This window comes from Geosmithia morbida, assembly GCF_012550715.1.
Source record: "Geosmithia morbida isolate 1262 chromosome Unknown scaffold_8, whole genome shotgun sequence".
Classification (NCBI taxonomy): Eukaryota; Fungi; Ascomycota; class Sordariomycetes; order Hypocreales; family Bionectriaceae; genus Geosmithia; species Geosmithia morbida.
In genome coordinates, this window is record NW_023336195.1 from 35,645 (window position 1) to 63,626 (window position 27,982).

General features: G+C 53.9%; 10 protein-coding genes across 10 annotated transcripts; 4 read left to right on the forward strand and 6 right to left on the reverse strand.

The window, feature by feature from the left end:
• Positions 1–346: 346 nt before the first annotated feature.
• On the reverse strand, positions 347–1,800 carry GMORB2_7246 (phosphoglycerate kinase; the record flags this gene model as incomplete). Its single annotated transcript, XM_035469211.1, has 3 exons — positions 347–1,116; positions 1,185–1,605; positions 1,735–1,800. 3 exons carry the CDS (start codon positions 1,798–1,800, stop codon positions 347–349), a joined length of 1,257 nt encoding a protein of 418 aa, XP_035320906.1.
• Positions 1,801–4,119: 2,319 nt separating this feature from the next.
• GMORB2_7247 (uncharacterized protein) lies at positions 4,120–6,010 on the forward strand (the record flags this gene model as incomplete). The annotated part of the gene is made up of 2 exons (XM_035469212.1): positions 4,120–4,942; positions 5,022–6,010. 2 exons carry the CDS (start codon positions 4,120–4,122, stop codon positions 6,008–6,010), a joined length of 1,812 nt encoding a protein of 603 aa, XP_035320907.1.
• A 1,619-nt stretch (positions 6,011–7,629) lies between these two features.
• GMORB2_7248 (Mpv17 / PMP22 family) lies at positions 7,630–8,555 on the reverse strand (the record flags this gene model as incomplete). The annotated part of the gene is made up of 3 exons (XM_035469213.1): positions 7,630–7,695; positions 7,757–8,392; positions 8,487–8,555. 3 exons carry the CDS (start codon positions 8,553–8,555, stop codon positions 7,630–7,632), a joined length of 771 nt encoding a protein of 256 aa, XP_035320908.1.
• Positions 8,556–9,832: 1,277 nt separating this feature from the next.
• GMORB2_7249 (DSS1/SEM1 family) lies at positions 9,833–10,209 on the reverse strand (the record flags this gene model as incomplete). The annotated part of the gene is made up of 2 exons (XM_035469214.1): positions 9,833–9,996; positions 10,101–10,209. The coding sequence occupies 2 exons, from the start codon at positions 10,207–10,209 to the stop codon at positions 9,833–9,835; spliced, it is 273 nt and encodes a 90-aa protein (XP_035320909.1).
• Positions 10,210–11,688: 1,479 nt separating this feature from the next.
• On the forward strand, positions 11,689–13,874 carry GMORB2_7250 (Pfam:IML2; the record flags this gene model as incomplete). Its single annotated transcript, XM_035469215.1, has 2 exons — positions 11,689–13,490; positions 13,595–13,874. The coding sequence occupies 2 exons, from the start codon at positions 11,689–11,691 to the stop codon at positions 13,872–13,874; spliced, it is 2,082 nt and encodes a 693-aa protein (XP_035320910.1).
• Positions 13,875–14,095: 221 nt separating this feature from the next.
• GMORB2_7251 (Fatty acid hydroxylase superfamily) lies at positions 14,096–15,100 on the reverse strand (the record flags this gene model as incomplete). Its single annotated transcript, XM_035469216.1, has 1 exon — positions 14,096–15,100. The coding sequence occupies one exon, from the start codon at positions 15,098–15,100 to the stop codon at positions 14,096–14,098; it is 1,005 nt and encodes a 334-aa protein (XP_035320911.1).
• Positions 15,101–17,069: 1,969 nt separating this feature from the next.
• GMORB2_7252 (alpha/beta hydrolase fold) lies at positions 17,070–20,077 on the forward strand (the record flags this gene model as incomplete). The annotated part of the gene is made up of 2 exons (XM_035469217.1): positions 17,070–19,008; positions 19,074–20,077. 2 exons carry the CDS (start codon positions 17,070–17,072, stop codon positions 20,075–20,077), a joined length of 2,943 nt encoding a protein of 980 aa, XP_035320912.1.
• A 487-nt stretch (positions 20,078–20,564) lies between these two features.
• On the forward strand, positions 20,565–22,664 carry GMORB2_7253 (to cell cycle control protein Cwf19; the record flags this gene model as incomplete). The annotated part of the gene is made up of 1 exon (XM_035469218.1): positions 20,565–22,664. One exon carries the CDS (start codon positions 20,565–20,567, stop codon positions 22,662–22,664), a length of 2,100 nt encoding a protein of 699 aa, XP_035320913.1.
• Positions 22,665–22,822: 158 nt separating this feature from the next.
• GMORB2_7254 (dipeptidyl-peptidase 4) lies at positions 22,823–25,571 on the reverse strand (the record flags this gene model as incomplete). Its single annotated transcript, XM_035469219.1, has 2 exons — positions 22,823–25,114; positions 25,551–25,571. 2 exons carry the CDS (start codon positions 25,569–25,571, stop codon positions 22,823–22,825), a joined length of 2,313 nt encoding a protein of 770 aa, XP_035320914.1.
• Positions 25,572–25,965: 394 nt separating this feature from the next.
• On the reverse strand, positions 25,966–27,925 carry GMORB2_7255 (Sugar (and other) transporter; the record flags this gene model as incomplete). The annotated part of the gene is made up of 3 exons (XM_035469220.1): positions 25,966–26,351; positions 26,417–27,196; positions 27,274–27,925. 3 exons carry the CDS (start codon positions 27,923–27,925, stop codon positions 25,966–25,968), a joined length of 1,818 nt encoding a protein of 605 aa, XP_035320915.1.
• Between the last annotated feature and the right edge of the window lie 57 nt (positions 27,926–27,982).

Consider the following 27,982-nt stretch of genomic DNA (forward strand, 5'->3'; position numbering starts at 1 on the left):
TGCCCCTCATGCCATTGTCGGTGGACCGTCACCCCACTATTTCAAGGCGTCTCTTCGGATCAACATCTGTTTTAAGAGTAGACGTTATTACCCTATATTACGACCTGCGTGGCGTGTACAATTTGCACTGCACTTACTAGTGGTGTGCTGTGTAGGTTAAACAATAGTATGATGTCCGTTAACAAGATATTTTTTATCCAATTTGCAACTTTTTTTTCTTCGTAACTACTTTAGATTATAACCGTCTGCATCCTGTGCAGGGCTGCTGTTGCCAATTACAAACTCGCTCCACGTCGACCTTTTGAGAGACAATCAACTCTAAAGCAACGCCTTAGCAAGAGCACATTTACTTACTCGACAGTGCAGTGACACCGGGTAGCTCCTTGCCCTCGAGAAGCTCGAGAGAGGCACCACCACCGGTAGATACGTGGCTTAGCTTGTCCTCGACGCCGTACTTGGCGGCGACGGTGGCAGTGTCACCACCACCAATGATGACAATCTTTCCGGCATTCTGGGCACCGTCGACGACGGCGTCGAGGGTAGCCTTGGTGCCGTGGGCAAACTTCTCAAACTCAAAGACACCAGCGGGGCCGTTCCAGAGGATGGTCTTGGCGTCGGCAATAGCCTCCTTGTAGAGCTTGATCGACTCCTCGCCACAGTCGAGACCCATCCAGCCCTCGGGGATACCCTCGGCGTCGGAGGCCTTTCCAGTGTTGGCATCCTTGTCGAACTTGTCGGCAGTGATGAAGTCAACGGGCAGGACGACCTTGACACCCTTGGCCTTGGCCTTCTCCATCAGGGAGGCGACCGTCTTAGAGCCGGCCTCGTCAAACAGCGAGGTACCGATGGGGATGTTGTAGAGAGTTTTCTTGAAGGTGAAGGCCATTCCACCGCAGATGATGAGAGTGTTGACCTTGTCCAGGAGATTGTCAATGAGCTGAATCTTGTCCGAGACCTTGGCACCACCCAGGATGGCGAGGAAGGGACGCTTAGGAGCCTCGAGGGCCTGAGCAAAGTAGTCGAGCTCCTTCTTCATGAGGAACCCGGCAGCCTTCTGGGGGAGGTCGACACCGACCATGGAAGAGTGGGCGCGGTGAGCAGTGCCAAAGGCATCGTCTGGGGGGAGTGTTAGCACATGGTATCATCCTCTCTCTATCTGTGTGAGGAATAATGGGAAAACATACTGATGTAGACATCGCCCAGGGCAGTGAGACCCTTGCGGAACTCCTCGACCTTGGCCTTGTCGGCCTTGACCTTCTTGCCCTCCTTGTCCTTGGAAGAGCCCTCTTCCTCGATGTGAAAGCGGAGGTTCTCGAGCAGAACGATACCGCCACCGGTAGTCTTGGAGACAATCTCCTCAACCTCAGGGCCGACACAGTCGGGGGCGAAGGTGACAGGCTTTCCGAGGAGCTTCTCGAGCTCGGGAACGACGGACTTGAGAGTGTACTTGGCGTTGGGGGCACCGTTGGGCCGGCCGAGGTGGGACATGAGGATCACCGTCTTGGCGCCATTCTCAAGGGCGTACTTTATGGTGGGGAGGGCACCGACAATACGCTGATTGTTGGTAATATTCTTGTTCTCGTCAAGGGGAACGTTGAAGTCGACCTATTCTTGTTGTGATTGCGATCAGCTTATACTGTCGTCTCAGGAGCATCTCGCGATAGAGGGGGGAGTAGCAGAAAAAAACATGACCCCGCCATGATGGAGGGGCAGGGGGGGGAAATAGTGACGTACACGGATCAGGACCCTCTTGTCCTGCACGTCAACGTCAGTTATAGACAGCTTGCTGGAGAGAGACATTTTGACGTTTGATTGAAATAAAAGTCCTGTATCTCTTGTATTTGGAGATGATGTGTATGTAGGAAAGAAGGAGGGAGGAGATGGATGGATGGAAAAAGAGCGCAGCAGAGGTAGTTGTAGCTGACGGTTTCTATGAGGTGGGTGTGTGGTAATATGATGCTGGTGGCCAGCGGCGGGGTCCGTAAAAGCTCCTTGTTTTGGGCTTGGCTTGACCAATGGCCACTAGAAATTTTGGCATTGCCTTTGCTGTGACGTGACTTTTTTTTTTTTCATACTATTGCTAACAGTAATGGCACCACTACTGCTACATATCGTATGGAGGAGTAATTACTACGAGTACTATGGGACCCTCGGCGTCTCTGCGGCGGAGTCCCCGGCTGAGGCAAAGCCGACAGCCAAACGCGCCCTCGCTTAAGAATAGAGATAGCAGGGGAGTGAGTGAGTTAATGTCGGCAGTCTAGATGCATAGAACATCATGGACGATGAAGATGCAGTTCTAGGTGGCAATTGGTAGTCGTGCCATCACCGTGGAAAGAAGTTTGTCCGGGATTTCACGGGAATGCCTATAATTTCAGGTGAGATTGGTTTTGTAGGGAAAGAGGACAAAAGGGAGGACGCAGGAAGCAGGAAGCAGCAATTTTTTTTTTCCGTTTTACCACACAGGTAAAGAGGGGTCGAGGAGGGGCCAAGGGTTGATGGGAGTCAAAAGGGGTTCATGGGCCTAAAAATAATTTGCTGATGCCATCACTATAAAACCCTGTTTGATTACGTCGTGGTCCCTGAAACTCTTCTCTGCTCTTACTAGGATCTTAATTATATGAAATACTATTCATCACCTAGAGCTTGGAGGCGGTAAGTATCAATATGTGCTTGTGTTAGGCACTCGGGACGGACAAGGGAGGGGAAGGAACCGATATTATATTGCTTGTAGAGTTTTACATAGCTGAGATGTGGGCGCCTTCCTTGTAAAGCAACACATCAGTGCACAACATCAGTGCTGCAGAGCATGCGACATGGCGGGGCTTTATCGTATGTAATAATATTCCGGGCCTCCAGAATAAAGCCTACATACATCAGGTATAGGCCGCGGTTCTACAGGCTACAACTGCTGCAGTGGTGATTGACCCAAATGGCGGTGACTGCATTAGGAAGTGGCCGTCCAGGCCCCCTTGATAGAGCTCCAGGGCTCATACGCAGAACATATATTATACGACGTACATTAGCATCATCGGTTGCTTCTTCCTATCGACCTCGTTCTGGAAGTCTACAGAGTGATGATATCTATTAGTCCATATAGTAATAATGATACCTATTATATGCTGGTAGTGTATATTAGCTCTTTCTAGCATACAAGATAAACATTGCTAGGCTTTAAAATGTTACTTATATGTACTCCGTACACCATCTGAGGACAGCGGGTCGCTCACGCTCCAGAGAGGAAAAAGGGCAGTAAAAATATAGAAAATATACTCGCAGAATCAATCTCATTGTGCTCCATATACTCACCTCATTGGCCTATTAGAGGTCCCCTCCTCCCCCCACCAAGTAATGGATAGGCCAGGCCCAGTAATAATTGGAGGCCCATGGCCAGACCCAATAGAGAGTCTCAGACTTTCAGAGTGTTAAAAAAAAAAAAGTATTCATCCTGTTTAGGCTCCTCTTTCCTCTTTTCTTCTTCTTTTCTTCAACACAACCCAACCTTTCAGACAACGAAGTCGCCATTCTCCAGCAACGGAAATCGAAATATATACATAATCCATTACAAACTTCGTTGAGTCAAGATGCCTCTGGCCGTCGCTGAGCTGTAAACCCCCACTGCGAGCCCCGGGAAAACCCCTGGGTTCGCAGTCGAGCCAGTTCACCGAGTTCACTCAATTTACGACCACATCGACGAAGTTTTACAAGCACATTTTACGGATCCCCGAGACGCCGACCTTTATGCTACTCAACTTGGGCAGCCTCTTTCTCTTTCAAGTCCGAAAAGCTTGTTTCTCCTAGAATATTATACGACACAACAACCGGCATCTACAGCAAAAACTGTCTTCTAGAGAGGCAGACCTACCTCGACTTACCTCGACTTTGAAATAAAGAATTTTCAACCACGAAGAAAAGAGAATATCTTTGAAACCAGAGTCACTCCCCTCACACAATTACCCTTGTCGGTTGATCGCTTAACAGATTAAGCCCAACTGCATCATCACCACAGTGCCGGATTTTTGCTACCCGTGCCCCACTCCACCCGGCAACAAACTTGGACCTCACCGCCCATTGCCCACCAAACGACTCTCGACACGACCCCCCGCAGATTTTCCAGCCGAGATGACGAACCGGAACGCTCGAAAAGCTGCCCCTGCAAGCGCCGCAAAAGGCACTGCTTCCAGGAAACGTCGCGTCTCCGTCAGCTCCACCTCCACCTTTGATCTCTCCTCCAACGACAACTACTCTGGTGTCGACGACATTAGCGATGACGAGGACGACAATGAAGACGACGTCTTTGCGGTCGAGGAGCAGGCTATCATGGGTGAAGCCAGCCCCGCCTCTACTCCTCGACCGCATACTTCCTTCAATGGATGGGTTCACAATGCCTCTGACCAGGATGACTCTTCTAACGACGATGACGATGGTGACGACGCCGACGACGACGATGACAATGAAGACGACGACGAGAACGGCTCCATAGCCGCACATGAACCCACAGACGAAGATGAAGATGACAACGCCAGCTGGCAAGGCATCAAGTCGGATAGTGCCGACCTCAACGCGGAAGAACTCTTCAACGTTGACGTCGAGATTCCTACCCAGAGGCGCGTCCGCTTCAACGTCCCCACTGATGAGTCGTCCGACGAGTCGACTGAAGACGATCATGCTAGCATGTTCCCCGACATTTTTGTTGACCAGTCAACCCTGGATCCTAGTTTCCGTCGGCAGATTGAGAATGAGTACGACGAGTCATCAGCTTCTGACTCCTTCTGGGATCACACTGCCCTATACAATGATGGGCTGGACGATGAGTCAGATACAGAGAAGGTGTATAGCGGGTTACATACGCCCTTCACCGAGGACCAGACGCCCGTAGTCTCGTCCACGACTCTGGACCCTACCTTTGGTGACATGGATAACATCGATCTCGATGGATACGAGAGTGAGTCACTGATGCCAAACATCAGCGTAGACTCTTACCTGTTAGTTGTGATGCTAACCTGAAGCCTTGCTTTTCTTAGCCGATGGGGAATCTACCGAGGACGAAGATGTTCCCCACCCTCCCATCTGCCGCAAAGTGTCCTACTCATCGTCTGTCTCAGACAATGAGGAGTCGGCGTCGGAGACGGAGGAATCCGTCCGGCACCGCACGGACCAACCGCGTGTCTCGCGCTTCAGTCTCGATAAACTAAAGAAGAAGCCTATGGCCGTATACAACACCAAGACGGGCAAGATGATGATATTCACCCCTGATCGCCAGCAGCGACTCGATCTCTCGCCAGAGCAGTTTCGCCTCGACTCGTTCAGCGGCCTGCAACCATGGCCCATGGACGAACAAATGTCCCCCATTGTCGGAAACAATACCAACCTGATGTTTGCTTCCTTTGCGCCCAGCATGATGTTAAATCCGAACATGGACATGGACGGGTTTGACGGCCTCTTTGGCGGTCTAGATACGGGAACGTCAGCAATAGACCACAGCTCGCCCAGTCTGGAGAATGAGTCAGCGAGGGAGTCGGATCGCGACCCTGAGGTCAGCCTCCGGGTGTCCGACTTTCTCGACCTGGACAATGGCTCTTCCTCGGAAGACGAGGTTGATGACAGTTCTCCCGTCAAGCCCACCAACCCTTCGTCGACACCCATGCGTCCCACCACGGCCTCAAGCGACGCCGCCGATGTACTGGGTCATCTCAACCCCGCCGTCGTCGGTGCCTTCCGCCGCAATCAGACCAACTCACAGCTTATTCGCAACGGAGCCACCCAGGATTCGCTCGACTTCAGCGGGCCCTTTAACAGCACCGCCATCAGAGGCATTCGCTCGGACCGCTTTGACACGGCTGCTGTACCCCTGACACCGGTGAGGAGACACAAGAAGCAGCTGAGCGATCTGGGTCGCAGTCCCCTTGACTCCTTGTCTGCCAAGCGTAAAGCTCCCAGCGATGCGGCCACGGCTGCTACGGGGCACAAGAAACAGAAGAGTATTTCTGATGTAGGAGCACTGCAACTATAACATCTCACACGAGGACTACCAAGACTTGTAGTACTACTCCTACTGGTACTACTTCCACCAACCATGTTTAATGGAGTGACTTAAAACCACGGCAGTTGGTTGAGCATTCACCAAACGCACCCCAAGCGGGGCACAAACATTTTGACATAACATGCAAATTACGTGCGAGGACGGCATAGCTACTACCCAGCCTGAACTAAACAGCGGCACGCGCTGCTATCCCTGGCCTCGACATACGTCATCTGAATGGATCTCTCTTTATGATCATCTTACCCTCTTTCGTTCCTCACGACGACATTTTTTTTTTCTTCTTTTGTTTTCTTTTGATTGTTTTTTTCGCTTCCTTGTCATTCTTGGAATGTCTCTTTCTTTCTCTGCCTCTTTTTACCGGCCTCTACTCCAGGCCATGATAGGCGTTGTGGAGAGATCAGGGTGTATGTGATTTCACATAATATAAGAAAAGACATAGACTAGCTTTGTCGTTTAAGTTTGCGACGGAAAAAAAATATTGATACATAAGTGTGCCGTGAATTGAACAAGTATGCTATGAATCTCATATCTACGTTATAGAGTGTTGTTGTCTTGGAAGGTGTACTCCTTGTACTCCTTCAATGATGGTCGGATATAGCACTGGTTTCAGTAATATGTTATCACGATGCAGACATAGCAGATGCACGTATGATGAGGATGTTGTAAGCTAGTGCAAAACAAAGTTGAATCTCGTTCTGTATTTTGATATATAAATTACTGTAAAGGACCAGCATAGTAATACTATAAGAGTCTCCATAATAACAATAGTGACTACATATTGCTAATAGTGAAGAATTCTATCGAAGGCAAGGCTTCTTCTCCCCATGACTGTACCTCTTGGTGCGTCAATCAAATCGGAATCCTCTTATACTAGAGTAATGGACGAGAAAGATATAATAGGTCTAGTGGCGCAATGGCAGCGTACCACTTTCCGGTGGTGGTGGTTCCAGGTTCGAGTCCTGGCTAGATCGGATTTTTTGCACTATCGCACCCCGAGTGTAGTAAGTAACTGCCCTTTTTTTTTCCCTCTGCTATCATACTGTACGATATTACTAGTATTTAGTAATGCACCACTATAGCGGGCGATGCACTCGTCATCGTGAGGGAGTATTACGACAGCCCCCGTCAGGGCATGGCATATACACATACGCAGATTCAGTCAGTTTATGCATTCGATGCACAGGTAATGGAATGTGAATGTGTAAACAATCATCACTACTTGTTAGAGACTTGATTGATTTTGAATCATGGTCCATTAGAACCTAGTATAGAAGAACCAAAATCCGCCGTGTAAGTAATATATGTATCAACTCGTGACTCCAAACACCCAAACGGCAAACAAATGAGACCCAGAGTAAGGTAAATAAAGGCAAGGCAGGTTGTGTAACGACATAGTAAAGTAGAGAGCGAGGGACGCAGAGTGAGAACAACATGGCGGGAGAGACAAGAGTCAAAAGGACTAAGCGAAAGAATAGACAATGTAGGAGATAACCATGGTTAGTACGGCCGGCGTGTCAACCTGGATGGCGCGATAGTGTTTTGAAGTTTTCGATATTTTGATGCCGCGAGACTAGGAAATATATATCCCTTTAATCGGACGAAGTGGCTAGGGACAGGTAGGCGGTCCATGCGATACCGATGGTGGAGACGAAGGGCTGCACACAGAGTCAGCGATAGTCACTGTGGAAAAAAAGAAAGGAAGGGAGTGAAATTTACCAGCTGCAGAGGAATAGGGATGAGACGAAAGTTGACAATCTGCACGGCGGGCCAGACAATATAGTTGGCCTTGAGAGTCGGGACATACATGTCGCGCAACTTGTTTGCCACAGCCCTGCGGCCGCCGCCTTCGGCGACGGTCATGACAGTGAAGAAGAAGGCGAGACTGCAGGGGGCAAAGATGAACTGGTCAAAGGTGACACGCTTGATGGCGGGACCGAGGGCGCTCGTCTTTGTGATGGGGAAGATGCGCTCGAGGAAGCCGAACCACTTGAACTGGATAGGAGCCATGCAGAAGCCGTAGGTCATGAAGCGGGTGAGGCGCTCAAAGTCAAAGGGAGGCGGGCGGTTGAGGTAGGAGCTTAGGTATTCGCTCGTGGCGGTCTTGCGATCGAGGTCGGCGATTTCGATGGAGATGTCGTCACCGCGCTTGGCCAGGCTGCCGTCCTTGAGGGATGAGGTGCGCACGCGGAAGGCCGAGATGGTCTGGGCCACCGTGTCGGCTATGCCTCCCAGGAGAGCGTTGGTAACCATCATGGTCATGATGGGACGTTCGTCGTAGTAGGCGTTGAACTTGGTCGACAAACGGGCGGCGAGGGCCATCTCGATGAATAGTACTATGGCGTGCAGGAGGGGCTTGACGACGACACTGTCAGTACTGTTGATCAAGAACATGTTTTCCATCATCACTCGAATGGGAGGCGGTCAGATAAAGATCGAGAGAACGTACAATACGACCAAAGATGAAGCGCTCGTTGATGTTGCGCATCATACGACGCCTTGTCAACTCCCACGTCATAATGTAGATGGCTGGATTTCCGACTTTAGAGGGCGGAGAACAGATTATGATGGAAAGGGGTAGAAGACGAAGGGTGACGTCCTTTTTTTTTTTTCCGAGATGGATGACGACAGGGCTCCCAGGTGGCTGTGGCGGGGGTGTCGATTGTGTGCGTGTGTCGTGCGACCGGAAGATCAGAGTCGACGGGGGCTGATCAGATACAACTAACTGGAGTTGTTGAAGAAATGGATGAAAGAAGAAGTGGATGGAAAGTAAAGGCTATGGGGGCGTTGGAAAAGAAGAGAGAGAGAATAAAAGAAGAGGAGAGAGGGGAAGGAGAGGAGGTCGTGAGAGAGTAAAACTGCCACTACTTTGGCATAGTGCATCATCTCTCGAAGAGTTGCATCTCACCCAAAGACTCCGACTGTCCGACGCTTTTTTCTGTCCCTTTCTTCTCCGTCTGTCTGGCTCGCTCTCCCTTTGAAATGGCGTATTTCTTTCCCTGTGTCTGAGAGCAAAGACCTCTTCCCTTTTGGCCCCACATCCTCTTACTCGTAAACGTGCAATAGCGGAACTTTCGGCTTCTCTAGACTCTGGTAGTCAAGATCCCACGGGCGGCTAGCAAATGCCTAGCAATCACTGATCAGTCTACCTGATATATCTAGAGTCTAGACAGACTTTTTCTATCCCCTGCAAGGGACTTTGGCGAGCTAGCAAAAATACTCTCTTTCTATCTCTTTTTCTGTCTCTGGTCTCTGTTGTCTTTTCTTGGGAGTTAAGCGCCCAAGGTACGGGGCAGAAGGGGCTTTCTTGGCCTTTCTATTCTTTTCTATCCTTTCAGCTCTCCACAAGCTTCAAGTTGTTCGGATTTCATGACTGATCGCACTTTTCATTACTCTTGTTCATACGTATATACCGATGATCTATGCGTTGAGGTTTCAAGATGTGGTAGCTTGTTAATAATAGCGTTGGTCACCACACCCTACAGCATGGAACATCACAACATCATTCAGTATCAACGAGAAGAACATCGTCCCTCTGCTTGACAGATGATACATGCAATACCTGCCTCATCATTCGGTGCCGAATTGTTGTAGTCGTAAAAGCATATCATTCAACGGCGCCGCCAACCATCTCCTACCCGATGATACTGCTTATGCCCTTATTCCTGTGCCATATCTTGCTTTCCCTCTCTATTCCCCCCACTATGCACCGTCACCTCTTCTTTGCCGCCTCGACCTTCTGGAGCTCCTCCCTGTAGTGATATTCTATTAGTCCCGCAATCGCATTGGTCCGTTCTATAACGACGGTTCGTATGAAGAGCATTTGAAAGAGTGTCTGTACCTGAGTTGATTGGAAAAGTCGTCATTGGTGTCATCATCATCCCAGCTTTCGTCCCAGAGGTGCTTGCTCTCGTCGCCGTCTTGCTGTGCGGCCGCCTCGGTCTGGTCCTCTGGCCAGTCTGTGGGGTGTTGATAGTTAGCAACTGTTCTTTCTACTATACCCTCTCCCGATCTTCTTCTCTCTTTTGAGAAATCTGGACAGATCAGCAGGAAAGGCACACACCATCAACGGGAAAGTCTTCAAACTCGTCGTCTTCCCCCAGGGCAGGCTTGGTAGGTTCCTGCTGCTTCTGCTCGACAGCCTCGGTGGGCTTAGTGTCCTCGGAGGCCATTGTTGGGGTATTTTCTTTTAGGTCCGACGTATATTCGTTCAATTATTAATCTGTTTGTACTCGATTGGTTCGTGTCTGTACGTTGTCGTCGTTGTTGATGCGGTGTCTTTCCGTGGAGCTTGGTACCGTCACTCTAGGCACCTGGACAGCTTTGTCATGGACAGTTGTGACGGAAATCCCAAGCGGAATAATGCTATACCGGTGGGGGGAGGGGGTCCCGGGCCTACGTAATTTATTCTTCATTTATTTGCTGATTTTCGCCATGTTTTCTGACCTAACCTACAGCCCTTTTCCTGTGGCACCCAAATTGGATGACTAAGCAGTCAAGGGCTGCTACTATACACACACAAATGTACGGAGTAAGTAGCCTTATAGATAGATATCCTTCCTTTCCTTTTTGTTGAGTAATTAGATACTCACATATCGACCTAGCACGTAATATATATAGGCAGAGATCACTACATCAGCGCTTATGGGTCATTGTGTGTTGTCGCCCACCAGGAGAATATTTTGACCCATCTTTGCATCGATATTGACGACAATTCATCAATTACCCAAGATTCCTTCCAATCATCATTACCATGCGCCTCGCAATCTTGTAATTGTATATCTAGACATCTAGACACGTAGCTATCATATGCACAGCATAATAAAACACTGCTATCCCAGCTTAACCCCAACCTCCATAAGCGGATCACACTTGTCGGGGCTTAATATAGACCATACCCATCGAATTGATAGACCGGTAGCGAAAACGAGCATGTACCTTCGCTAACCCTGCAGGAATAAACACTACTACTATTAACCGTACTCTTACCTACATGTAGTAGTGGTAGTAAGATTACTAAACTGCGCCTCATTTTTCATTTTTCCTATGGCTCATGTCCGTTGTATCCATTCTTCATAGCCAGTCAGCGACTCAGCGCAATGTCGGTGATTTTACTCGTACATCATCTACCCCAGAAACCCCGAGATCTTCTCCACCTACTCCTCCCTGTCTTCTTTCTCTTCTCTTTCTTCTATTCCTTTCCTTCCATCCCCCCTAATACATACATGTTATATATGTGCGTGTGTGGGATTGAAAGATCCGCTCGCTTGGCCCGCCTGCCCCTTCGCCTTTATCCATCTCTTCTTCCTATGGGACAACGCTCCCTTTCTATCCCGGCAACAGCAAATGATAGAAGTGACGTCCTACAGTCTCCACTTTCCCTTTTCTTCCTTTAACAGCCACCCCTCCCCTCAAAACTGCTAGATCTACCGCCCCAGAACGGCAACTTCGGATAGAACGGCCGGGAAACGTGAACCTGAGGCAATTCTTCTCTTGAAATTCATATAAACCGGGAGATCCGCTGGTGCTTTCGCACAGGCAACACGATCAGATTGTTTCTCGCCGCTGGTGTGCGGAAAAGGCAAAATTGACAAGAGCCACCAGCCCACCTATAAGATATCACCAACACCACCAGCAGCACCACTGTCACAATGAGCCGATTAGGTGGCTGGCTCCGCGCCAATGTCAAGAACGACTCCAAGGGCGATGCGGCAATCGCAACAGCCGAGAAGGAGCGCCGCCAATGCGTCGAGGCCATGTCCCAAGCCCAACTCATCATGAACGATGATGTTGATGGCGCCTACGAGGCCCTGAAGCAGGGCGACTCCTCCTTCCACCGTCTGGGAACGTCAGTCTCGTATTTTATGCGCTCCGTCCTGGGGATGGAGAGACAAGTCATGGACGAGGCTATGGCACTTCTCAATGATTGCGAGGCACGTGCCTGGGATGACGTGAAGGCCGCCGAGAAGAGAGGGCCCCGCGGGAACTCGATCTACCCGGCTGGCACAGAGTATGACCTCATTCGTGCCGAGTCGCAGCTTATGGGAGCTGTTGTGGGCGTGCTACACGAGAGCCTGGTCGAAGCCATGAAGAGCTTTTACAAGCTGCGCAAGGCCTTCATCACGCTTGATACCATCATCGCCATTGAGGCGCGCGTGCTGGGAGAGGCGTCTACAGCTGAGACGCCCGTCGCCAACGGGACTGCGGCCAATGGCACTTCCGGCGGTGAAAGCAACGGCACTTCCATCAAGACTACGGACGGCGACGCCGCTTCCGAGGTGGTGGTCGACTATGCGTCCTCTGGAATTCAGACTCCGTCTGAGAAGAAGACACTCAATGGGACAGTGACAACCACGGAGAGGGCAGACAAGAAGAACCCGACCCTGACCGACCCGGTAGACGTCTTCATTCACTCGGGCGCCAACATGTGCTTTGGCATCCTGATGCTGATCCTGACACTGGTACCGCCCTCCTTCGCCCGTGTACTATCTGTGGTGGGCTATCGTGGCGACCGGGACCGCGGCGTGCGGCTTCTATGGAGGTCCTCGAAAAACGACAACATAAAGGGCGCGATAGCAGGAATGGCCCTTCTGGGTTTTTACAATGGTGTCCTCGGCACAGCGGACATCCTCCCCCACGAGCGCGACTATGATGAGACGGCCGAGACGGTGGGACCGCCACACCAGAAATGCGAAGAGCTCCTGGCTACGATGCGTGAACGGTACCCTGCCTCCCAACTGTGGCAGATTGAAGAATCGCGCCGACTGTCGAGCAACCACAACCTCGAGGGGGCGATTGAGATTCTGCGCAGCAGCGGACCAGCAGCCAAGATGAAGCAGATTTCCTCCCTGGCAGACTTTGAGCTGGCTCTCGACGCCATGTTCGTGCAGGACTGGGCCCTCATGCGTGACACCTTCCTCCGCTGTGCTGATACGAACGATTGGAGCCCGGCACTGTACCACTTCATGGCGGGGTGCGCGACTTTGGAACTGTACCGGGACGCCGTGCAGGCCGGTGACGACGACGAGGCGCGCAGGCAGAAGCGCACGGCCGAGGGCTACCTTCGCAAGGCGCCCACCATGGCTGGAAAGAAGCGGTTCATGGCCGGCAAACTCCCCTTTGACGTGTTCCTCGAGCGCAAGATCCAACGCTGGGAGGCCCGTGCCTCAGAGCTGGGCGTTGATCTTGCCGATGCCGTCGGCGTCAGCCCCTCAATGGAGGTGTGCTACATATGGAACGGGACCAAGCGTATGGCTGACACGCACCTCGACAAAGCGGTGGGCACAATGTCCTGGGAGAGGTTGACATGCCGTGACGATGTGGTGACCGTCATCAAGGCTGAGCAGGATGAGATGGGTCTCTGGGCCGTATGCATGTCTGCTACCTTGAGGAGGAGGCGCAAACTGCAAGAAGCCAGGCGTGTCTTGCAGGACCATGTCCTGGCGTACGATAGGTATCTCCAGCCCCCACCCCATACCCCAAATCCATTTATTTCTTGTTGGACTGTTCTTCTTCTTCTTTACTATTGTTATCGTTAGCATATACTGACCGTCCCAGAACCATTTTCAAGGGACACAACAAGAACGACCACGTTCCCCCCTCGGCGACATACGAGCTAGCAGCCATCGCATGGGATGAGTGTTGCCAGCCCCCCCTTGATGATGAAGGTAACGACGACGTGGCCTACCGGAAACGAAAGCTGCAGGAGGTAGAAGAGCACTTGGAAAAGGTCAAGAATTGGGAGTCATACACACTCGACATGCGGGTGGGCCTCAAAGTGCAGAGCGCACTCGAGACGGCAAAATGGTTCAGGGGAAAGATGGGCTGGACCGTATAAATGCATTCATATCGGGATATGTGCATGATGAATATACACGGTGGCGCTTGGATATAGAAATGTTTTTTTTTCTTTTTTTTGCTTTTGCTTTTCTTTTGTTTTTGGCACATAAACGGAGAACATATAAGAGATATGGAGGTCATGGCAAAGGCAAAAGATGAACGGGCATGAAAGAGGACATAGAAATATGAGGAGTAAGTAAGGGATTAGTGACGAAAAGGCTATTTTCTCGACGCATTCCTGTTGCTCCTCTTGAGTGCACCATCCCTGAGGGCGTCGAGTCCCTGTGAAACATCAGACGCACCGCGGTCCACCTTTGCGGCAGACTTTTCTTTGACATTATGCTTATCTGCCTCATCCTTGGCATCAGAGACGACATCCCCCCCGCGACTGGTCCCATGTGCCCAGTCGAGAACACCCCACGGGCCAAAGTTCCCGGCACCGCGACCGGCATAGTGGGCTGCCGTGCGGCGTGCCATGCCGCCCAGCATGATGCCTGGAACAACAGAGTAACCTGACGTGACGAGGGTTCCCTCCAGCGTCCACAGGGCGGTAAGCAGGATGTAAGTGAGTAGGTGGGGACGGAGGAGCAGGCACGGCAGCAAGGTAGGGACGAGGTGGTAAACGAGCAGAGGAAGCGGGTGGTCGTCGTATAGCTGGAGGGGCCAGGTGGTGCGACCTTCATGTGCGTAGGCGAGGTGCAGACGAGACAGGGGGCCAGATATAGAAGAAGAGGACTGGTCATGTAGGATGAAACGGTGGATATAGTAGGTCAGAATCTCACGTGCAGCGGCGACGAGAGCCATGTGTCGCACCATTTGCCACGGGAGGGGAAGCGTCGTTGCGGTACGGAAGAGCGGGTTGCCGAAGAGGTGGTAGAAGGTAAAGCTGATGATCGATTCAGTGGCCGTGACAAGGAGCATGTTTCCCGCAGGCAGGGAGAGACGCTGCAAGGTGAGACGCGGGGGGCATGGCGATGCGGCACTGGGGAGCTTGATATTGGAGGCCAGGCTGGGGAGGAGGGTATCGAAGGCTGTGAAGATGAGTGATGGGACTAGCCATAGGGCTATGCGGAGGACGAGGAGGGATGCCGAGTGGATGGACGGTGCTCTCTGGGTGAGGACTAGGGTCGACCATGTTGTGTAGAAGAAGAGGATGTTGAGCGACGTCTGCCACGATGGGGTGGCTAGGGTTGACAGGAGGGGTATGGAGAGGATGAGGTCCATGTTGAGGTGAGTTGTAGAAGGGAGAATCTGTGGACAGGAAGACTGTAGACTAGAAACGTCGGGGGAATAGAGATAATAAACAAGACCGATTGTGCCATACAGGTTGTGGTGGTGTTCGGTCTTGATGTGTGGCGTATCAATGACGTCAATATATGATCCGGATCTTGCACGAGGTCGTGGTTGTGCTTTCCTATCGGTATGCACACCGTGTACGAGCATAATTGGTGTATATGTAGTAGCTCATGTACGTCTGTGACAACTCTTTCATATAAATCTAGAAAAGAAAAGGTTGTATTGATACTGAAGTTGTGTAAACTGATAACTGAGAGAGTGAGTTGTGCGGAAATGATGCATCTACAGGTTACAGCGCACATGCATATATCAAGCCCTGTAAGAAGGATCCTTGAAACAATTGCATCACGACCATCCCAGCTAGCCTGCAATACATAAGGCTACAGAGATCTCGAGAATCTTATTAAACATGAACGCTGCAACTGCCAACTACGGAGCAACAGGTCGGCCAGATACGTATATCCCGTGTCCCATGTCCCGTAGCCTTACGGAAGTCGCAAAGACCAGTGGGAAGAAGGCGAGAAACCTGTCTCGGGCAGTGCTCCAATGGCGTGCGTCGCTGACAGCCTTTCCCCTTTTTTCCTCAGTCAAAAGGCACGCCAAAGAGGAGCCAACGACTGCGGCTAAACGGGGCGAGAAACCCCATAATTGGTGCCAATACACGCAAGACCCCTGTCGCTCTAATGTAGCTCACATATTATCCTAGACTGTATTATTATTATTACGTCGTAGTCGTAATATTGATCACACGAGACTCCGGGAGTACGTATACTTACACAGACTAGGACTCCGTAATAGTAATACCACTAAACATCCTACAAGTACTAGTAACAGCATGTATGTGCGAGCATGTATGTACTCCATATACTGCTAGGCTATGCTGCGTGCTACAGGTACTTGCATACTGCGTGCATGCTCGCTAATAATGCTCATGTAATCTGTACAATGTAACAACATCTTGCCCCTGAGTATCGCGCTCCAGGGACCAGCAGTTTTCTTGCCTAACGGCTTGTATCAGTTATCCGCAACTGTGTCATAAATGTCTCCTAACAGTTTCCCCCCCATCGGCCTTCCCATTTCTCCTGTCGTAGACTCCTGAGCCACGGCAACTACCAATACCCATCAAGACAACAGCTTAACAACTCCGTAGTCATGAACTAGACTCATAGTCTATAATCCGACTTAGAGCTCATCTTTCCCACCCCGCTAATAAAACTCGCAGACCCGCTCTAGAGTTTCCCCCCAAGAGATCTTCTTCCAACCCGTTGGTTTGCGTCCGAGGACGCGATAGTGGGTGAATTGTCCAATTTGGCCTCGCCCGCTGGACCCCCCTGCCCGGGATCCTTTCTTTCCCATCCCTCCCCCCCTCCCCCCTTCCCACTTTCCTCTTCTGCCAGGTGACAAGCAAAAAGACAATCTCATCCCGGGTGGAGGGAAAAAAAAACGAACTGTTTCTCTCTCTCTCTCTCTCTCTCTCTCTCTCTCTTCATCTCTTCTCTCGTTCCCTCCTTCACCTGTACATCAACCTTCATCTCCGATTCTCGACAAGCAGCCGTTCCCAAGTTACCGCCCCTATTCACCACCTGTGTCCCTGTTCGCGCCGTATGTCCTGATTTGCGGCCCATACGGGTGCGCCTCCTCTTGTGCCTGACCCAGTGTGGTGGCACCACTGAGCCAACGGAGCAACGAGAGGAATAGGAACAATATTTTCCACCTGCACATGCCTCAGGCGCAAGAAGTCCTTTTGCTCGATGCAGACGCAGACTCCTGGCTGCTGCTGCATGTAGAGGGGGCACCCCCCAAGCGGAAATAATACCACCATCCCGACAGGGGATAGATCGGACCACCACGCGCGTCCCGCCTGCGTTCCTGCAGCACTTGCTGCCGTCAGTGCACCATGGCCTTCTATCATCGCCGCCCACATCAGCAGCAGCAGCCCAATGCTTCTTCCCCTGCTGCCGGTCCGTCATCCTCGGCTGTCTCGTCCTCCAACGCCACCGCTGTTGCAGCTCCTCCTATACCTCCTCTCCCGACCGAAGTGCCGCCACCCATCCCGACACGAACCCGCTTTAACTCGACCGCCGGACCCCCTCCCTCGTCGCGCCATCACCGCCATCGCTCGTCCGCCGTCGGTGGTTCCAGAGGAACCAACGGCCTTCCCCCCGCGAGTCCCGAGGTAATATCCAATCTAATCACAAGTCTAAGCGGCATCTCCAAACCCGCCGACGATTATTTCGAGGGAAAGCAGACTTCGAACTCGGCCTCGTCGTCGCGACTAGCTGCACCGCCTGTCGTCATCCCCACGTCCAGGTCCAACCCAAACCCTGCTGCCAGCTTGAACCCCTCGCCTAGCGGCAGCTTCGGCGTCGACTACGGTGCTTACTCCAGACCCTCGCCAAACGGGAGCCCTCCCGAGTCGCTCGACGACATCGCCGCCTCGGCCCCCGTCGTCCGTACATCCAAACCCACGAGCGGATACTCGCCCCTGAGCCCGCCCAAGACACCCCGGAGCCGGAGCAGGTCCAGCCGCGACGTCTCGGCGGGTCTGCGCTCGCTGTTACGGAGCAGCAGCAGCGCCCCGGCCTCGCGCCCCTGCTCCTCGACCAACTCGGCACGAGATGACGATGCCCACAGCATAGGGAACCTCTCGATAGAACGCCGGTCTACCGCCGCCTCGGCCTCGGCCGCTGTCACTCCCGACCAGCCCCTCAGGGGCCGCCGCTCCCAGGACAGCTGGGGCAGAAGGACCAGCAGTCGCAGCTACAAGGGCCTGATGTACATGACGTCCAGGGAACGCCTGCGCGACAACGAGGAGCGCAAAGTCACCAGCAGCTCTGCCAGCCTCGGCGCCGCCAGCGTCCACAGCGGCTGCGGCAAGGCCGACCCTTTCCTCGCCGAGTCAGCCATCAGCGAGGAACCCAGTGCCAGCGACGCACCCTCCATGGCTGCTAAGGAGGCTGCGGTCAGTCCCCGGCCCATTCCCAACCGCGAATCCAGCCTCTCCAAGTCAGCGCAGAACAGCGGAAAGCGTTCCAGCGGCCGCCGCTCATATACCAGGGAAAGAGATGGCACGACCGAGCAGCCGACCGAGTCTGAAGGTCGGAAGCCCCGTGCCGCCAAGAAGGTCCCCGCAAGACTGGACCTCGACAACCCGACCAAGGGAAAGGGCGGCGAAAATGGCGCCCAGCTTAACACGCCGAATACGCAACGTTTCCTCGAGACCATCCGTGACGATTACCTCGCTTTCGATGCCCACACCCCCGAAGCCGAGAACGAAGCCGACGAAGGCGCCCCCTTCCCCGCCGTGTCCCAAAACCGCCGAAGATCGACCCAAAGTGTCGATCGCAACGGCCGTCAGCGATCCGCCGCCGCGACGCCCCAGGACGAAAATGTCTGGCCTATGCGCAGTAGCTCCCGCATCAAGCGACTCTCCCAACCCGGCAGCCCGACAGCGGCAAACGATGGGCCCGCATCCCATATCTCGCAGGACCTCGGCGCCAGGGAACCCGAGAATTTTGTGGGCGGTGCCCCCCTGGAGCGCCTCGACTCAGCTGACTCGATTGATGATGCCGTGGATGCGTACCTGTCGGCGCCGCGCCTGTCGCACAAGATCCGCCATCCCCAGACGGGCAGGATTATCTGCTTCTCCGAGGTGGGCGATCCCGATGGGTCAGCCGTCTTTTGCTGCGTCGGCATGGGCCTGACGCGCTACATCACAGCCTTCTACGATGAGCTGGCTTTGACTCTCAAGCTGCGTCTCATCACGCCCGACCGTCCTGGAGTGGGTGACAGTGAACCCTACCCGGACGGGACCACAACGCCGCTCAACTGGCCTGGTATGTGTCATACTAAGATGGTGATCAACGGTTGCGGCTGCGATTGCTAATTTGCTCCCCCTTAGATGACGTGTATGCTATCTGCCAGGCTCTCAAGGTAACAAAATTCTCTATCCTCGCCCACTCGGCCGGCGCCATTTACGCATTAGCCACGGCTCTACGTATGCCCCAGCACATCCGGGGCAGGATACACTTGCTCGCGCCGTGGATCCCTCCCTCACAGATGAGCGTTTTCGGCGGGGCGCACGACTCAGCACCCGCGCACAGCATCCCGACCTCTCAGCGGATCCTGCGTGCCCTGCCGACGCCTGTCCTCAAGGTGGCCAACAGCAGCTTCATGTCGGCGACAAGCACGTCTATCACGACGTCGCTACCGAAGAACTCGAGGCGTTCCAAGAGGAAATCAGCACAGAGCAAGGAAGCAAGCGCCAGGAACATCACACCTGCCGTGTTGGATAAGGAGAACATTGGTCAGACGGGAGATCAAAAGAAGGCTGCCTCGGCTACCACAGGCCACAGCGGAGGCGCGGGCCTGGGAAACCAGGGTTCGTCACATAACAACATCTCCAACGGCAACGCCTGGACGACAACGACCATCACGGGTGGCAATGCCGCTAATGGCCCGATAGATAACATACTGGATGCCGTGGCCGAGGCCGAGGCGGAGCAGGAGAGGCAGATGACGTACGACATGCGGCTGACGCACGCCATATGGGACCTTGCGACGACTGGGGCCAATCCGGCCGTGGACCTGCTCATTTGCCTAGAGAGGCGGCACACGATTGGCTTCCGATACGTCGACATCAACCGGGCCGTCATTATCCACCACGGCAGCCGGGATACGCGAGTCCCCGTCGATAATGTGCGGTGGCTAGGCAAGACTATGCGCCGGTGCGAGGTGCGCGTGCTGGAGGGCGAGGGACACGGGCTCATGGCCAGCGCAAGCGTCATGGGCAACGTCCTCATGGAGATTAGCAAGGAGTGGGAGGACTGGATGAGGGCCACGGGGGCTGATGGCCGTGGCAAGGAGAGGGAGTCGAGGTCCAGGAGGGGCACGATTCACCGGTGAGGCCGACATAGCAAGTGTCTGATTATTGTTGTTCTCGGACAACCGGCGTTCGCTTTTTTTATTTGTCCCTTTCTTTCACTATACAATGCTTTTGGTACATCTCTTATATAGCCATAGGAACAACAGTCCTCGACATGCCATAATGTAATGTCTTATTCATCTGTATGAATCTCATATATATCATGAGTTTGTGTATATAGTCGGCGAGCGCAGCGAGGATACCCGGCAGGGCCCCCAAAGGGATGATAACTAGGAAGGAAAAAGACTGATTTAATCTTGTGAAAGAACTGATATATAGAAAAATGCTAGGTGAAATCAGAGTGGTCTGGTGTTTCGTAGTGACAAGGTCCAACAGGATTAGTGTGGAGAATCGACATTGACTTGGTGTTTGTTTACTTTATTTTCAAATATTTTTTTAGCCCCTTCCAGAGAGCTCTGACCTGACGTAATAATTCTTCTCTCCACAACACCATCATCAACGAAAAAAATGGACGGCCTCGACGAGTTTGAAAAGTCGCTAGCGGCCGCAAAGGCCCAACGGTCCAAGGACGAGGGCCATCGCGAGCACAAGCACAGACATGGACACCACCGCCGCGACGATGACAAGCACGCCGATGGCCATCACCACCACCGACACCACCGCGAGCACAGAGACGACAAGGATGATGAGCGACGCCATAGACGGCGTCATAGGGATGATGAGCATCATGATGGACGGATGCATAAACGATCGCGGCAGGACGACAATGATGACGATGGTGAAGACAAGTCGAGACGGCACCGTCGCGACAATAAGAAGCGAAGTCACGATCGGTCACGCGATCCAAAAGAGGAGTTGCCAGTTCCGGACGACGAGAAGCCCTCCACAGGAGAGAAGACTGCCATCCTGGAGCGTGACTCGTGGATGACGGCCCCGTCAGCACTGGAAGTGGACTACATTCACCGAGCGCGGCCCAAGACACCGCCCAGGTCGCCGCCGCGGCCGCAGCGCGTGATTCACGATCGCGAGCTCAACCGGGGCGTCGACTCTGGGGCAGCCGGACAACTAACAGACGCTGCACCATCGGTCAATCAGCGCACGGTGGAGTACACATTCGGCGACGCCGGATCCTCCTGGCGCATGACCAAGCTGCGCACCGTGTTCCGCGAAGCCGACGAGTCAGGCCGAACAGTCGAGGACGTGGCGCTAGAGCGGTTCGGCAACCTTAAGGACTTTGACGACGCGCGCGAAGAGAAAGAAGAGATGGAGAGACGGAGGGTGTACGGGGCACACTACGACAACAAGGAGAAGCCGACGGGCGAGCTGTACCAGGAGCGCGTGCGGGCCGTGCGCAAGGTTGAGCCACAGCCAGCAGCAGAGCCGCCGACGCAGGGAACGGTGACACTCAAGCAGCCCGCGGCAATGGATCAGACCGCCCTGAACCGGCTGCGTGCACAGATGATGAAGGCTAAAATGCGCAGGGCGCCCAACGCATCGCAACTCGAGGAGGAATACAACCGCGCGGCAGCCAACTTCTCCCCCGCAGTCACAGCATCGGAACCGGGGACTGCCGTCATCGGCGCCATGGAGAGCCGCCAGCTAGCCGGGACGCGAGGCGAAGTCAAGGTGGTGGAGACGCGGCGCGGGCGTGAGCGTGGTAATGTGGTTGAGAATGACGACATGACCATTGACGATATGGTGCGCGAGGAGCGACGCACCAAGGGGTCGGGTGAGGGCATGCGGCAGGCCGAGCGCATTGCCCGCGACGCCAAGTACACCGACGACCTGGACTACATGGACGACAACGCGGCCAAACTGGCACGCCGCGTGCACAAGAGCGAGGCCAACCTAAAAAACATGGCCGTGAGCGAGTACCAGAAGCTCAACCGGGCGCTGGACCGATGCCCTCTGTGCCACGACGACTCCACGGGCCGCCAGCCCGTCGCCCCCGTCGTCTCCCTCGCCACGCGGACGTTCCTAACCCTTCCAACCGAGCCCGAGGTCAGCCCCGGCGGCGCCGTGATCGTCCCGTCTACCCACCGCGCCAATCTCATCGAGTGCGACGACGACGAGTGGGAGGAGCTGCGAAACTTCATGAAGAGCCTGACGAGGATGTACCACGCCCAGGGACGCGACGTCGTCTTCTACGAGAACGCCGCCAACCCGGGTCACCACCGCCACGCCGCCATGGTGGCCGTCCCCGTCCCCTACGACGAAGGCGCCATGGCGCCCGCTCACTTCCGCGAGGCCTTCCTTTCCTCCGACGCCGAGTGGTCCCAGCACCGTCCCGTCATCGACACGGCAAAGGCTGCGGCTGACGGCATGGGTCGTGCTGCTTTCCGCCGCTCAATGCCCAAGGAAATGCCCTACTTTCACGCTTGGTTCTCCCTTGACGGTGGACTGGGTCACATCGTCGAGGATGGGAACCGCTGGCCCAAGGGGGACTTGTTCGCCCGTGAGGTCGTCGGCGGCATCGTCGGCGCTGACCCTCACATTGTCAAGAAGCAGGGCAGGTGGTCTAGGGGGGATAGAGACTCTGGACGTGTGCAGGCTTGGAAGAAGGAATGGCGCAAGTTTGACTGGACAAGAGTGTTGGAGGAGGCTTAGTTGGTGTTTGTTTTGTCTACCCTACCCTGCCCTGTGCTGCCTAAAATACATTTCCTGAAAGTCATACACAACTTGTATCGTTTATTCCATGTTTTGTCATGATGCAATTTATAAAACCATCAATATACTACTACTAGCAAAGGCATAACGTAAATAGATTACTCTGCGTCTTCCTCCTCTTCTACTCGCTTACTCCACTGATGAACAAGCACCTCGCCACCAACCTTACGCTTCACCTCGTCGTACAGTCGTTGCGTGAGGTACTTGTACAGATACAGAGAGTCGCCATTATAGCTGATCGAGTGCGTGCTGTCGGTAAAGGCAAACATGCGCATCTTGGACGGGGTTACACCCTCGCCCAAGAGGAAGTCAACTAGGGCCGCGGCGTGCTGGTAGTGGACATTGTCGTCTCCCGTGCCGTGGAGCAGCGAGAAGCCGCCATCAATGTTCTTGAAACCCGTTGCGTTGTGGACGGCCGTGTCGCGGTAACCCTGCTCATTATCCTGCAACTTTTTCATGTAACGTTCAGTGTATACCGAGTCGTAGAAGCGCCAGTCGGTGACGGGGGCAGTGATGAGACCAAGCGTAAAGACACCAGAGTCGAGCTCTACCGTCTTAGCTGTCAGGTAGCCACCAAACGACCATCCCCACATGCCGACGCGGTGAGGGTCGATGAAGCGATGCTTCTTGATTAGCTGCTGGGCTGCCCAGACTTGGTCCAGGGGCTCCAGCTTGCCGAGGTGGCCCGTCACGGCGGAGCGGTAGGCGCGTCCGCGGTGTCCCGTCCCGCGGTTGTCTACCGTGTAGGTGATGTACTGCAGCTCGGGTTCCGATGCGATGTAGGCAGCCCAGCCGAGCGACGACCACGACTTGAGTACCTGCTGCGAGTTGGGCCCTCCGTATGGCGTGAATAGGATCGGGTACTTCTTGGACGGATCAAAGTCTGGCGGTAGAGACTGTTTAACGCTGAGAGAATATCCGTCCGGATGCTCGAGATCAAAGAAGCTGACCTTGGGCAGCTTGTAGTCGGCTACGGTAGCGACGAAATCGGCATTGTCTTCGAGGGTACGTAGGGGCTCAGATGAGGTGCCGGTGGTCGAGTAGACCTCCTGGTACGGCACATCAGGACCAGAGTAGCTGAGAATGTAGAAGCCCGACTCGGACGAGAAAGATGCCGACCAGTAGGCAGAGATGGTGTCATCAACAAGAGGCGTAACTTCGCCCGAGAGCCACGAGACCTTGTAGATATGGCGCTCGGTGGTGTGGTGCGTTGATGCAGAGTAGTATATGAGGCTACGGGCCTTGTCGATGCTGAGGATAGAGCTCACCTCCCACTCGCCCTCGGTGAGCTGAATGGGGTCCTTGTCGCCCTGGACGGGAAATAGGTAGATGTGCATCCAGCCCGACTCATCTGACAGGTCAACGTAGTATGTGTCCTCGTCACTCTTGTTTCCGCCCAGAGAGCCGACATAGCTGATGGAGAGCGTCTGCTCAAGCCAGCCATCGGACCCGTCGCGCTGGCGGACAGTCTTGGAGTCGAGGGTGGCGGGGTCAACAACGACGTGGGCATCGTGGTCCTGAACGCGGTTGTAGGCGCGGTAGATGAAGGACTCGCTGGTGTTGGTGACCCAAGCGACCTCACCAATGATGAGTTCGTCTGAGGGGAACACGTCAACAGGCACTTCCTGGGCTCCACCGGTGGCCACGTCGACGACGCTCAGGTGGACGGTGGGGTTCGTGGAGCCGACCTTGGGGTAACGCAGGTCAAGCTCGTGCGGGTAGACGGGGGCAGTCTTCTTGTTGTCCATGTAGTAGGGAATGGTGAAGGTACCCACTCCCGTCTCGTTGAAGCTGAGGAAAGCGACAAAGTGGGCGTCTGGGGAGAACCAGAGAGTAGAGCGGGCGCCGAAGACCTCCTCCTCGTAGACCCAGTCGGGCACGCCGTGGAACATGTCGGGACCACCGTCATGTGTGACCTGGGTGACGTTTCCAGAGTCGCGATCCAGCAGAAAGAGGTTATTGCCCCTGACAAAGGCGATGGCACCACCCGAGGGAGCCATCTCGGCATACTGGATGTCGCCAGCCTGGTCGTCGACGAGGGGCTTCGATTCGCCCGACTCGACATTGAGAACGTAGTAGTCAGCCAGATATGAGTGCCGGTACTGGCTCGTGGCGTTGGCCGAGGCAAGGACGTGCTTGGAGTCGGTGCTGATCCAGTACTCCCGCAGACCCTTGGGCAGCTGGTCGGCGGGGACAAACGTCTCCGAGTCGCCCGTGACGATGTCCTCGAGCACCAAGGCGCCATCGGAATCGGTACGAATGAACTGGCCATCAACGCCGGCAGAAGACCAGGACACGCTGACCGACTTGGGTGAAAACGACGGACGGGGTGTCGTCTCGTTGAAAGAGAGCAGACGATCACCACCGCCAATGGTTGGAGCGAGCCGGGGCTTGACCGGGGCAGCGGATGCGACGACGGATGACGCGACCGACAGCAGCAGCAATGCCGCCGCCTCGAGTCGTCGAGAGGCCATGACAGCTATAACGATACCAATGATGATGATGATGATGATGATGGCGACGATGATGACGGGGACAAGAAAAAGAAACAAGTCATCCAAGTTTGGTGAGAGGAGGGAGAGGGAAAGGTTGGAAGTGCGGAGGGAGGAGCGGACCGCAGGGATGAAGTGGGTTGCGCCTTCCCTTTATCTGGTCCCCATGTTTCCCATACATATATGTACTCCAGCTAATTGTCTGGGTTCACACAATGATATTAATATAAGCTCGTCTAACGTCGCATTCAGTCGGAAAAGTCTATAATTCACTTTTCTATATTCAATTGTATACAATTGACCGTATTCCTCTTGGCTGAAAGCTGTCACCGACCAAGAGGCACCTTTGTTCCATTTATTACGTCGAGATGCTAGAGCCCCACTATTGATTCACAACTCATTTACCTTGCCGAATGATGCAAGCGGCCCGGAAAGTCCACAGGTCCCGTCTGTATCCGAACTTGACAAGGATTGATGGTGTGCTCGTATTGGAGTAGGTAGGTAGAGTTGTAAAGGTTGAGGAGGGTTATCATCCTTCTGGGCGTGGTTATCGCCTGTTGTTGCTGTTCTTTGATTGTCAATTTCTATCAATTCTACGTGTATCAACCGCACGTCTGTATCACCGAGTCAAACAATTTCATAGCAGTATTACTCGTAAGTGCTATTCGTACCGATATGCAATGCATAGCTCTATTCTATTGAAAATGCTCATGGAGAAAACATGTTCTTCCGTTCAATTTCCTGTAATCCTAAGCACGCCCGGCCTCAGCCCCCTGACCAAAGTACTTGTCAATCTCAGCCTCGAGAGCAGAACCTTCAATATGCTCCATCTCCCTTGCCCTCTTGACAGGACTGATCTTGAGAGCATCGGCACTGGCAAAGATGATGTCTAGCTCCTCGAGGCTGCGACCCTTGGGCTCGGGGAAATAGAGCCACACACAGGGTAGGATAGCCGCGTTGAAGACTGCAAACATGATGTATGTCCGGTATCCGAGGTTGGAGAAGGCGGGTGGTGTGATCATGACGATGAGGAAGTTTGACAGCCAGTTGGAACACGTCGACAGGGCGTTGGCCTGGATGCGGATGCGAAGGTTGGTGATTTCGGCAGGGTAGAGCCACGTCATCCCGAGCCAGCCTGAGGTAAGTCTTAGCCGCCAGTTTCGCCGATGATCAACGTGCATAGGAAGGAGAGAGACATACCGATGGCAAAGAAGGTGTTGAATCCAAAGAGGAATACGGTGCACACGACACCGTAAAGGGTACTCAGCACGGGTGCACCCTGCTCGTTGACGACGCCGGTCGAAGCCGAGCCGGCCAGGATGGCCATGGAGGCCATCATGCCAAAGGCACCAAAGAGCATCAGAGGGCGACGGCCAAACCTCTCAATGAGGGGCAAGGCAACGAGCGAGGCGAGGAAGTACTCTGTACCGTTGAGCGAGGCCAGGAGTCGCGACATCTCGGGTCCGAAACCCAGCGAGTTCTCAAACACGAACGTGGCGTAGTAAGTAATGAGGTTGATACCGCAGATCTGCTGGAAGAACTGGGCAGCGATGCCGAGAATGGTACGACGTAGGTTCTGCGAGGGACCGTTGGTGAGGAGCTCCCTGTACCTGAAAGTGCCGTCACGGCTCTGAAGCTCGAGGGCGTCGGTGATGGTCTGGATCTCGGCGTTCACCTGGGGATCATCGATCTCCTTTCCTAGAAGGCGGGATGTGACCTCCCGAGCATCTTCCATGCGGCCCCTCATGGCCAGCCAGCGGGGGGACTCGGGAAGGTACAGCAGACCCCACATGACGATGACGGTGAAGAAGGACTGGAAGGCAATGGGGAAGCGCCAACGCACATCGCCCTCGAGGAAGTAGAAGCCGTAGTCGATCCAGTAGGCGATCATGATACCACCCGAGATGAGGGCACCCGAGAGGGTGATCAGGAAGCCACGCTGGTGAGGGCGAGCGCACTCAGACTGCCAGGTTGGAATAGCTGTTTCTCTGTCAGAGTACTTTTTTCTTTTTCGATACCAAAGAAAAAGATATACGGGTTTGAAGACAGGGACTGACTGGATGTGACCATGCCGTTGCCGACACCGCCAACGATGCGACCGGCAGTAAAGAGACCATACTCGAAGGCGCTGGCCTGCATGATCGTGCCGATAATCATGATGAGACTGCCCCAAAAGGTGGAAGACTTGCGTCCGAACGCTTCTCCGTAGTACAAGATAACGACGGCACCAAGGAAGCATCCGATCTGGTAGATGGCCACCGCAGCAGCCTGCGTGTTGGGATCGCCAGTACACATGTCCATGTTGCGCACCGTGTGCGCATCGTCGAGCCAGCAGAGGGGGTTCGCCTTTGTGAGGGGCGTCATGAGCGGGATGGACTTTTGGAAGCTATCGAGTGTGAGCAGGGCACTCAGCACGCCCTGGTCGTAGCCGAACATGAGAAAGCCACATGAAGCGATGCAGCCGATGGACCAGTTGAGGGCCGTGCCTGACAGGCGCTTCCCCCGGACGGACCATTCGGGCAGATTTCCGAGGCGGGAGAAGAAGCCCAGGATGCCGGTAGGCGGAGGGATGGGCTCTGCAGGGATGACGCTGGCCTTTCTCGTCCGCTTCTCGGTGTATGTGACTTCGGGAACATGACTGGTTCCCGATGACGAGTCGGGATGGGACTCAGCCATCAGGGGACTGCCGGGTTGTTCTTTCTCTGCCATGACTGTGGATCTGATCAGGTTGTATGATGTTCGGTGACGAGGGAAGAGGGATAGAGA